A 12,403-nucleotide genomic window follows, 5' to 3' on the forward strand; every position below is an offset into this window, starting at 1 on the left:
TGAACACCGTATTTATCACACTTTAACATCCCATACCATGATTAGATTCAAAGAGGCCTTTGCCAGAAAGTCTCCATTCATTCTACATAAAAATTCCACTTATTAGAAGTCCAAAATATTACCCCCCAAAGAGTGATTGGCAAAATACAAACAAAAGATTACAGGCTTAAGTCCTTTCTTTAACATGTTACTCATTCACTGCTATCAGCCCAAATTTGGCTGTTTGATGATATGACAAGGTTGGAAGAGACTCCTATGGCCTAAGATCCATGGCAGTCCTCTCCAGACCCATCAGGAAGGGTTGAGTCACTACTCCTTCAAAATTTCTCAAGGATCTGTCACCTATCTGACCCAGCTTCGGTAGGCTGCCTCACCCACTCCTTCCCTCCCTAGAGGCCTGGGCTAAAGGGAGTACCTATTATACAAGTTGTAGTTTTTGTTTTGTTTTCATTTCATTTTAATACATAGCCTTGGATAAGAAACCATTTTTTTCCCTAGGCCTCAAGTGACCACCAGTTTTCATGGTTCAGCTCATGCCAGGGTTGCTTAATTGAGAAACTTCTCTGAGAAATCTACATGCTTAGAACATATTATGCACTTTATACTTTGATAACGTAACTTATTTTGCCAACCTGAAGAAAAGAATCAGATCTTCAGGGATTGGTCAAGATTTTTCATTTTGAATGTTCCACAGGTCACTTCATCACATCAGTTAAAATACTTGCATTTTTTACTTTTAGTCAATAGGAAAAAAAGCTGAACAATGGAGCAGATAACTGCCTTCTATTTAAAAATTTATAGGGTAGACACCCTAGACCTTCTACCTTTATAGATTGCTAATTTAACCAACTGTTATTTCATTGGAAACATTTTGCAAGTTGAGGGAACATGCATTTGGCTTGTAAAAGTCAAGTCAGAATACCTTACTCTGAGCCACAGATCATATAGGATATCCCTAGTTAAATGAATAGCAACTATCAAGCAAATAGCTTTGGGAGTGATGGGGTCTAGGATAACTATTAGTAATTTATACTTAATTGGTAGCTGGTTTAATCTAAGTATTTTCTAAACCCCTAGGGGAGATTAAGTGAATGGGAAGTTTTTGAGAGATAAGTAGAGGAAGAGCTAGTGATCATTTGCACATCTGCAAGGTCAAGGAAGGGATATAAAACCACAACAGTGATTTTAGATGAGAGTTTCCCTTGGTTCAGCTCAAAATGTTGGTCTCAATTAGGCAAAAAAATAAAATAAAACTCCCTAAGTCTGAAAGGCACTATGTATTATGAATGCCATAGTCATATATTCTGTTTTCTCAGAAAGTAGTTCTCAAAGTTTTTCATATTCAGGTGCATACTTACTTGGAAATAAGTCTGCAGTATTGCATCTTAGGGATCCGGAGTTGTTTGCAGCCTCTCTGAAGGTTCTCAAGCACTTGGCCAGTAAGCAGCACACAACCAGAAATATCCAAAATGTGCAGGTAATGGCATTTTGCTGATAATATCTCCATTGCTGAGTCAGTAATCTGAACACACAAAGTAAGTACTGATTATTTTGATGAACTTCATCTCAGGGAAGAATAGCGTACTAGTCAGTTTGGGCTGATGTAACAAAATATCATAGACTGGGTAATTTTAACAATAGACATTTATTTCTCACAGTTCAGGAGGCTGGGAAGTCTAAGATCAAGATTCCCATAGATTCAGTGTCTGGCTTGCAGATAGTTCCCTTCTTGCTGTATTCTCACGTGGCAAAGAGAGAGCCCCAGTTTCTTCCTAATATAGGGACACTAATTCTATCATGGGGGTTTCACCCTGTTTAATGACTTCCCCAAAGCCTCACTTACTCATGCTATCACATTGGATATGAGGGTTTCAACATATGAATTGTGGGAGAATACAAACATTTGGAGAGGGGGTTGAGGAGACACATTTAGTCCCTAACAAAATCAGGACACTTGTCACATGATAGTGAAACTGGAAAAGTAAAGTCAGCATTTGTGCAGCCTGTCACTTCCAGAACCAATAAGTAGAGACAAGGATTGAATTTTTATGGACACTTTATTCAGATGCTGGCAATCTGAGAAGACGGCAGGTTATGTACCCTGAAAACCATCTTAAAATCTCATCTCAAACTGACCTTTTCATAAGGAGAAGAAAGAGGTAGGTAAGGGGTTTGGAAAAAGGTAAATCAGATTAGAGGTGCAATCCAGAAGCCACTTACCTCCCTTCCTGGAACACAATGGCTCAGATATCATCTGCAGACCCCCTGGGACACAGAGGTTGAATTGTTTATTCACCTCCTGGAGTCACTTAGGTCATGCGTTTCAGTTCCTGGAATAACACCTTCCCACAAGCACTAATCACTTAAGTCTATCAACTATGACTACAGCTAAAATCTTTAACTCTTGCAACCCCCTATCAATAGGTCTATAGCTCAAGTTAGTGATTTAACTGTTTTCAGTTAACAGTAAAATGTATGTTTCAAGTGATGCCAACAGAATTTGTGATCTTTTTAGAGATCTCTTGTTTGAATGTGACACTTCATCAAAATTTTCTTTGCAATACCTGTCACTTCAATTTAAGTATCTTATTAAATGCTGCAGTAATTTATTATAAGGTCACATGTTACAAAACTAAAATATTTATATACCCCTTGAAGTTGACCTGTAGACAGGGTCAGATTGATAATCGAGGGGGCCTGGACATTGACAATGCTTTGCATGTGAAGTAACATGATTCTGGGAAAGGTCAAGTAAGTGAGATAGACGGTTTGCAGGCAAGAGGATAAAGAAGAGCAGAAGCCACAGGGACTGCATGAATCTCACTCTCAGAAATTCTGCTGAGGATTCCAACATCTTGAAAGTTTGCCCAGATGTTTTGCATAAGTAATTTAACTCCACTTCTTAGATTATTTCACTTACTCAAGATCTAGCTTTTGAATTTTTTGTTGAACTCAGACTTACTGAAGAATCAACTGGATGGCTCTCTCCAAAGGAAAATTTTTTTCAACTGGATTTAATTTCTGACCATAAGCATTTGAACATTCTAAAATATGCCATGAAACTTGACTTTTGTTTTTAATATAAAGTTGAGAGAATTATGCAAAAAAAACTTTCAATTTGAAATGAACTTTTTTTTGAGTTTGGAAAAACAGATGTCATTGTCTAAGCTAACCCTTTTTTCATGCTCAGGACCAAGGTTTTAACATTGCAACTGATTCACAACATAATGCCTTCAGACATTCCTGCTATACTTTGTGGATCTTGGAGGATCTGTTATCATTGGGGGCAAGGGGTGGTGGGGGGGAGCCCCAGGAATTGTAGAGGACAAGAAAGAAAATGAAGCCATAGAAAACACCACCAGTTCAGTTGGAGTTCAGAATGCTAGACTTCATCGATATTGGGGGAGCTGAAAAGGAGCCCATAACTTCCTGTACATTAGAAGCTCAAGATATTGAATAAGTGAGGTAATGCTGTTGGGACTTATGGGGGCTGAGAACTAGAGGTAGAGATGACTAGTTACATTCTTAATTCCCAGATACAAGATCCGCATCGGAGTCCTGTTGAGCAGAGATTATGTTAGTGCTGGGTAGGATAAAGGTCAGAGTACTCCTTACTGATCTAGGAGGTAAGCTAGTTACAAGAAAGAGCTGGCCTTCCAGGAGAAGGATAAGGTGGCCATTCAAGAGTGATCCATGGGATTTTGAGAAACCAACTCTAGAATGATGAGCCAGACACGAAAGTGTTTTATGGCTCATCGAAAGAAATGTAAGTGAAATATATTAGGCTGAACCATACAGCCTTATGGTTTCAGGTGAGGAGTATTCAAATTGGCCCAAATTATGGTCACCAGATTTCTCAATCAGGATACTCATTTGATCTGCATAGATGGTAAAGTTAAACTTTTCTCCCTTACACTGAGGCCTGAAATCTTCTATTCCCTTTTTGTCACCCTGGATCTTTGATGTAGAGTGATTCATCTCACAGCATCTTATTTGTGTAATATCGTCCTTATTTTCTAAGTTGCAGGACAGTGTCCATAGCACAGTTCATAGATGGAATCTCCTCAATTTCTCCTTATCAAAAACCAAACCAAACAAACAAACAAAAAAATCCTTTGCCTCAATTCCTTTTCTCACTGGAGTCTTTCCTTTTTTCATTCTTTTCCTTTCCCCCTGATTGGTAGAGGCACTAAACTGCCCAGTTTCCATAGGCACCCACTTCACAGCCAGTGCAGTTCCCAGTGAGCCATGTGTGGCCCATGTATCCACATGTCCTTGTGCAGTGAGAGCAACACCCTTCAAGCTGTGAGTGCTCAGGCTGCAGAGGGTCCATGGTCAGTGCTATTAGTATGCTGAGTTTCTTGACCCGGCTCATTTCTAGAACCAGATGATACTGACCAGAAAGACATCTGGTTTCCCTAGTTTGAAACAAGTACATTATTAAAGAGAATTGTGCTGTGAACTCTCTAGATTAATTGTGTCGTGATTTACCACATCTTTTCCCCCTCCACCTCTTCTTCCTCCTTAACTACGGAGGAATTAGAAGGTGCTAGCATCACACTCTTAATCCACTCACCACACAAATTAAATAGCTGAGAAACTAACATTTTAGATTAGCTAGAGTGCAAGGCATCTTGAGAGTTTGGGTAATGCTTTAGGAAAGAGAAGACCATCAGTGTATAAAATAGACGATAACAATGATGTTAATCTTACAGTTTCTGAGGATTTAAAAAATTTTTTTCTTTCCTCTGCATATTTTGCTTTCACCAAGTTTTTCCTGTCAATTTGTTTTTGTCTTTATCTTCTACTTTAGAGATTTTCTCTTATGTCTAATAATTCTTGGCTCTCTGCTCATGATTAATAGTGGAGGGCTACAAACTAATTACAGGGTCTGAGTGCATAAGGTGGGCCTTCCCAGTTTTAAGCTTCAATGGTCTAATTGGGTTATTTGTTGGGAAAACATCAAATGTCAGTATTTTTTGGTCTTTTGTCCTGGACTAGTCAGGGTCCCCAGGAAAAAGATGTCCAATCTCCTGCCTGGAGGGAAAGGTCTGGCAGCCAAATTCTGGATGCTGTGTTGAAAAAGTGCTTTAGTATCTCTAAATTCAGCATTTAGTCACTTAATTTCCATTCTCACTCTGTACCCAAGCTCTCTATTATACATAGTGTCTCCAAGACTAGCAACCCTTTGTTTTGCTATCTGCAGAGCAGATAGTAGAGATCATTTAGCAATATCTGGACACATTTATTGTTGTCATGACTGTAGGGTGATACTGACATATAGTAGTCAGAGGGCAAGAGTGCTGTTAAATATACTACAGTACATAGAACTACCATACACTACAAATGATTAGCTCATCAAAAATATCAATAATGCCAAAGTTGATAAATCTGGCTCTAGGAAGTAAATCTCCAATCCTCTGCTGAGGGTAGGAAGATGCAGTTGTCCAGAGGTATGGAGTAGGGGAAGCAATATGAGGATCTATTTATTTCTCCAGAACTTTAAACCCAGCTCCATTATTTTAGCCACCTCTTAACTCAGCTCCATATGTATACTCTGTTGTCAAGCTTGGAGATTATGGTGTGAGTCAATTTTATCCTCAGCTTTCTCTCCTGTTGACTTAGGATTCAAAGCTGTCTCTGGTCTGCCAAAGTAGTCCGTCTGTTTTCAAGCTTCCAAATTTTGGTGCTCTTATCTCTTCTCCTCACACTTCTTCTGCATTTATTGTAGCATTTCAAGAAGAAACAAAACTATATGTGTATATTCAGTCTGCCATATTAATCCAGAAGGACAAATCTCTATTTCTTGACATAGAGAAATGTCCATGGTACATTAAGAGAAAAAAAGCAGGTTACAATGTATTTTGGAAAATTTGATTTTATTCTTAAGAAAAAAAAGACACACTTCTGGCCAAGATGGAGACCTAGACAGACATACTGTGTCTCCCTCCACAATTAAAAAGAAATACAACTACCTCAAAACTAGAGACAACCAGAAGTTCCAGAAAATCCAGCTGCATGGAAGTCCAACAAACAAAGATATAAAGAAGAAATACTCATCCAGACAGGTAAGAGGGGCAGAGCTGGGGCAGAGAGGATGCGGTGCGGTGATGGAGGTGGTGGTGGTGGCGGTGGCAGCAGCAGCAGTGGCAGCCACAGACTGGCAGAAAGCGCAGTCACACATTTTAAAAAGTTGGGAGGGACACTTGGGGAATGGTCCCAGCACCAGACCAGACTGAGAAGCTCATGGTACCAGTGCAGGGGAAAATAGAGCCTCATTGCTTTTGACTGTGCAAATCAGTGGGGATTGGGGTGGAGGAAGAAACTGCCAGTCTTTCAGCAGAGTGAACTTGTTTAAAGGGTCCCCACAGTGCGAGAACATCCACAGACCCACTCACTCTAGGAATGACAGCCAGGGCATCAGTTAGAGAGGCACCAGTCCTATACAAAATGGGAGAAGTGCCTGGAAAAGGGGCAAGTGCTGAGCACGTGGCATTGTTCCCTCTCAGACCCTTCCCCCACCAACAGTGCCACAACATGGTGAAACAGGTCGCCCTGGACTGACGAATACCTAAGGCTCCACCCCTTACAACTTAACAGGAGCAACAGCTCTACCTAAAACAGTGGTTCTCAACCTTCCTAATGTTGTGACCCTTTAATACAGTTCCTTATGTTGTGGTGATCCCCAACCATAAAATTATTTTTGTTGCTACTTCATAACTGTAATTTTGCTACTGTTATGAATCGTAATATAAATATCTGATATGCAGGATGTATTTTCATTGTTACAAATTGAACATAATTAATAGTGATTAATCACAAAAACAATATGTAATTAGATATGTGTTTTCTGATTTTCTTAGGCAACCCCTGTGAAAGGGTTGTTCAACCCCCAAAGGGGTCGTGACCCACAGGTTGAGAACCACTGACCTAAGATACAGAGGCAAACAAACACAGGAGGCTGTCAAGATGAGGAGACAGAGAACTATAGCCCAAAAAAGAGAATGGATCAAGGTTCCAGTGGGAGAACTAAGTGACGAGGAGATAGCCAACCTAGCATATGAAGAGTTCAAAACACTGGTGATAAAGATGCTAACAGGCTTGACAGATATGCTTAAGTATGGCAAACACATAAGGGAAGAAGTGAAGGCTGTGCTAAATGAAATGAAGGAAAATCCACACAAAACCAATGGTGAAGGGAAGGGAACTGGGGTTCAAATCAATGATTTGGAACATAAGGAAGAATAAAACAATCAACCAGTACAGAAGGAGGAAACAAGAACTGGAAAAAATGAGGAGAGGTTTAGGGACCTCTGGGAGAACGTTAAACATGCCAACATCCAAACCATAGGTGTGCCGGAAGGAGAAGAAGAAGAGCAAGAAATTGAAAACTTATATGAGAAAATAATGAAGAAAAACTTTCCAAATTTGGTGAAGGGAATAGACATACAAGTCCAGGAAGCACAGAGAGTCCCAAACAAGCTAGAATCAAAAAGGACCACACCAAGACACATCATAATTAACAACTTACAGCCCAGATTACTCTATCCAGCAAAGCTATCATTTAGACTGGAAGGGAAGATAAAGTGCTTCCCAGACAAGGTAAAGCTACAGGAGTTCATCATCACCAAGCTATTATCGTATGAAGGGACTTACTTAAGAAAAAGATCAGGCCCAAGAAAACAAAACGCATCTGTCAAAATGAGGCAGACAACTATAGAAATCCCGGTGGTGCAGCTCACCAGGCAATAGATGAAGAACCTGACAGATGAACAAATAAGAAACCTGTCAGAGGCTCAGTTCAGGGCCATTGTTATCAGGTGGCTTACAGAATTAACAAAAGATCTGGAAGAAGATGAGAAAGAATTGAAAAACACTCATACTGAAAGGAACAAAACCTCATACGAGACAGATGGTGAGGAAATAAAATCCAGAGTTCAAATCAACAAACCAGAACACAGAGAAGGAACAGTCAACCAGTGCAGAGAGAGGAAACGGGAAGCAAGGAAAATGATGAGAGGATCAGAAACCTCTGGGACAGCTATAAGAGATCGAATATACGGATTATCAGATTGCCAGAGGGCGAAGAAGAAGAACTAGAAATTGAAAAATTATGTGAAAAAATAATGAAGCAGAACTTCCCGAACTTGGGGAAGGAAATAGACTTACAGGTCCAGGAAGCACAGAGAGTTCCAGAAAAACTGGACCCAGGGAGAACCACATGAAACACATTATAATCAAAATGTCAAAAATTAAAGATGAAGAGAGAATCTTAAAAGCAGCAGGAGAGAAGAAAAGAATCATGTACAAAGGGGTCCCAATTAGACTATCAGCTGACTTCTCAAGGGAGACCCTGCAGGCAAGAAAGGACTGGCAAGAAATATTGAAAGCAATGAAAATCCAAAACCTACAACCACGAATACTTTATCCAGCAAAGCTGTCATTCAGAATAGAAGGGCAGAGAAAGTGTTTCCAGGACAAAACAAAACTGAAAGAGTTCATTAGATCCAAACCACTGTTATATGAGATGTTAAAGGGACTGGTTTAGAAAAAGGAGGATCAAAACTATGAACACTAACATGGAAACTGCATCACAAGAAACAACAACAGAAGATAGGGAATTGAAGCAAAGGCAAACTAAATAGGCAATGAGAGTGGAAAAAGAACTATAGGTATGGGGAGCATATTGGGGAGAGGTCAGCAGGGAAGGGGAAGGGGGAGAGGGAGGGAGATGGTATAGGAATTAAGAAACATCGTAGGAAGGAATGGAATAGACAGAGAGAGGTTGAGAAGAACTAGATGTACAACCAATGGACATGGACTAAAAGGGAGGGACAAGGGGAAGGAGGGGGGCCACCGGGTGGAGGGGAGCAGAGGGAAGGGAAATTGGGACAAATGTAACACTGTAATCAATAAAACACATTTAAAAAAAAACAAAAACAAAAAAAAAGAAAATAAAGTAAAAAAAAATAAAAAGATAAAAATTATTAACATTAAAATGACAACAAACTTACAACTATCAACAACTGAATCTAAAAAATAAAAACAAAATCCAACTAAGCAAACCATATAGGAACAGAATCATAGATATGGGGATCATTTGGAGGCTTATCAGCTGGGAGGGGGAAGTGGGAGAAATGGGGAAATGGTGCAGGGATTAAGAAGCATAATTGGTTGGTACAAAATAGACAGGGGGAAGTTAAGAATAATATAGAAAAGGGTGAAGCCAAAGAACTTATATGCATGACCCATGGACATGAACTAAGGGGAGGGGGTGGGGATTGCTGGAGGGAAGGTGGATACTGGGCAGATGGGAGCAGAGGGAAAAAATTAGGACTACTGTAACAGCATAATCAATAAAATATACTTAAAAAACAAAAAAAGACAAAACACAAAACTCCTAGGACTATTTCTAATCTCTTTGTACCTAGAAAAAATTCTACAAGAATGTGTATAAAATACTGGTTATGTCTGGATGATGGTGTCACAATTAATTTTTATTCTCTTCTTTCTTCTTTTATATGTAGTCCAAATATTTTGCAATGAGTACATATTTCTTTTATAAACAGATGTCAATGGAAATTGTCAAACACCTGAAGTCATTCTGGAACATTAACATGCTCACCTGAGGAATTCTATATAGAATTATGCTTTTGTTTGACATGCTATTTATTATTTATGGCCCAAACTAAGTGAAATTACATGTTATAACTTATTAACTTGTTATATTTTTGTCTAGGAGAGATGCAAATTATTTTTAGTAGAATGTATAACTTCAAGGTTATGGATTTATTACCTTATAAGTCATTAACCAATTTTGGATCTAACTCAATAATTGTATTTCAACATTCTTCCTTCAGTTCCTGTAAGTGCTAAGTTTGACCAAATGCCCTATGAATTGGCCTTACCATTTTATTGGTTCTCTCATTAATAAATTAATCTTTGACACATCTTTGTATTTGTGTGAGCATTATTTTTAAATTTTTGAAAATTCTACCTTAACACAAATAAAATCATAAAGCTCTTTCCAATTTGGGGAAAGAAGAAAAAGTATAATGGGTACCTCAGACATGGCAAAGAAAAATAAGTTCTATGGTGAGTCCAAGCCTGACTGCTACCTTGCCTGAGTTCTTTGACAGTCCTTCAGTTCAACATTTTGAACTCTGACCTCTGCACATACCTTTGGACAGCCAGCAATGCTGAGAGATGTGAGGTAAATGCAATAAATGGCCAGTTCTGTAATAAACTCATCTGATAGCTGGGGGCAATAAGACACATCCAAGTGTTCCAAGATCTTTGAACCTTTGCAGAATGCCTGCAAGAAATTCCAAAGTCAAAAGTTTTTTTTCTGTTCTTTTTCTTAGTTTTTATTCAAATGTTGTATATGTATAGAGCCATCTTACAAACAGTGGTTTACTTAGTATGCATTTCAGTCCATGAAATATAGATGTGTAATATCTTGTTGCCAAAAAAGACATTACAACCAAATGTTCTTAGCAAAAAAAAAGATGTTCACGCACAAATTTAACAGCTTAGTAGTATTCAAATTCCTGACAACAGAATTTGGTTTTCTTGAAGTTAGTGCTAAAGAAGTTTTGAAACTGGAAAAGCCAGTATTCATGCTGCCTGTCACCACCAGAACCAATAAGTAGAGACAGGAATTGAATCGTTATCGGTGCTTTATTCATATGGCTGTCTATCTAAGACAGTGGGTTATGTATCCTAAAGTAGCTGTCCCTATCTTTTTGACACCAGGGACCAGTTTTGTGGAAGACATTTTTTCCACAGATGGGGATGTGGGAAGACAGGACATGGAGCTTAGGCAGTAATTTGAGCAAAACTAAGCTTGCTCACCTGCCCACTGCTCATCTCCTGCTTTGAGGCCCAGTTCCTAACAGGCCATGGACCAGTACTGGTCTGCAGCCGGGGCTGCGAAACCCTGCCCTAAAAGATAACTTTACATTTCATTTCAAGCCAACCTTTTTTTATGAGGAAAAAGTGTAGGCTAGGTGTTTGGAACTCAGGAAAAAATTTAAGCAGATAAAAGCTGCAATTCTGCAATTTCCCTAGTATCCTTTCATTAGTTGACCAGTGATTCTTTCTTTATCTGTGTCCTGGGTGGGATGTCTCTGTCTGGCACACGATGGCTCAGATATCATCTTGATTGCTTCCAGTCCCCTCTGGGGCACACAGGTTGACTTGTTTGTGGTCTCCTGGAGTCAGGGGGTGGGGTCATACCTTCAGTTCCTGAAACAATTGCTGTTTACATGCATTTAACTACTATGCTTATTAACTAAAATTTTCCAACTCTTGAGTTCCCCATCAATTTTACCTGCATGGTCAGTAATTATTAGAGTTATATTCAGCTAGACTGCCCTGGCTGGTTTAGCTCAGTGGATTGAGCGTCGGCCTGCGAGCTAAGTGTCGCTGGTTCGATCTTCCAGTCAGGGTACATCAGAGAAGGAAAACTCTGACTCCAAAAAACCTCCGCTGCCTTGCGGCATACCTCTTCAGGGGAAAGGCTAAGGGAGTAAACCCCGACAGAAAATCCGGAGCCGGAGTCCCTAAGGCGGTTTGACATTGTAGTCAACACCGGCAACTCCTGCGGCGCACCTGAACCCAAGCTGTATCGACTCCGTCTTTCCCTTGGACCCTTCAGCTGCGAAGAGAGGGGGGGTCTGCTGCATGGGCAACAGCAGACCCTCCATATTACCCTGCCCAGGCTCTGTAGCTTCAGCGTCATCGCAAGATGTCGATTCAACACGGGAGGAGACAGATACTACCATGTCACTCCCGAGTCGGACTGCACAGTCATTCTCGGCGGTGCAGATAGACTCTTAAGAAGCTACACCATCGTCTCTTGAGACGGACGGCTGCCGACGACGATTCAGCTAGAAGAGTGGGTGAAAAGAAATCTGGAGGTGAGAACTAGATGGCAAACACTCTGGAGCTGATAGTATGATGTTGTGAAAAGAGCAGTCTTTGGAATCAGGCAGACCTGAGTTGTAATTCCATTTCCACCACTGATTAGTATAGATCTTTTTGAGCCTCATTTTCTTTTTTAAATCAGGGAAAACACAGTTGTCCTCCAGTATCTGCAGGGGATGGGTTCTAGGATCCCTGTGTATACCAAAATCCATGGATGCTCAAATGCTTAGCTGGTCCTCCATATCCACCTGTAATATCTACTCTTCAGCACTGTTTTAAAGTGCCAAATGTTCACATGAAATTTCTAGGGCTAGTAAAGGCCTAAAAATCATTGGAAATTCTTCCCTTTATCTCAGTAGTTCCTAATTTTCATTCTCACTTTTCAGTAAAAAAAAAAAAAAAAAAAAAAAGAACTGAGTGATAAGAATCCACAAGCAAAAATAATAGTCAAAAGTTAACAACTCAGCCATTATAT

General features: G+C 39.8%; 1 protein-coding gene across 1 annotated transcript in view; it reads right to left on the reverse strand.

The window, feature by feature from the left end:
- The window catches only part of FBXL13 (F-box and leucine rich repeat protein 13), a 311,775-nt gene that overhangs the window by 5,384 nt on the left and 293,988 nt on the right, over positions 1-12,403 (reverse strand). The window contains 2 exon segments of the mRNA XM_090286732.1: positions 1,359-1,522; positions 10,181-10,315. Coding sequence (XP_090142858.1) covers positions 1,359-1,522; positions 10,181-10,315 — 299 coding nt within the window.

The sequence above is a fragment of the Furipterus horrens genome, unplaced genomic scaffold, assembly GCF_987537825.1.
Source record: "Furipterus horrens unplaced genomic scaffold, mFurHor1.1.pri manual_scaffold_9, whole genome shotgun sequence".
NCBI classification, from domain to species: Eukaryota; Metazoa; Chordata; class Mammalia; order Chiroptera; family Furipteridae; genus Furipterus; species Furipterus horrens.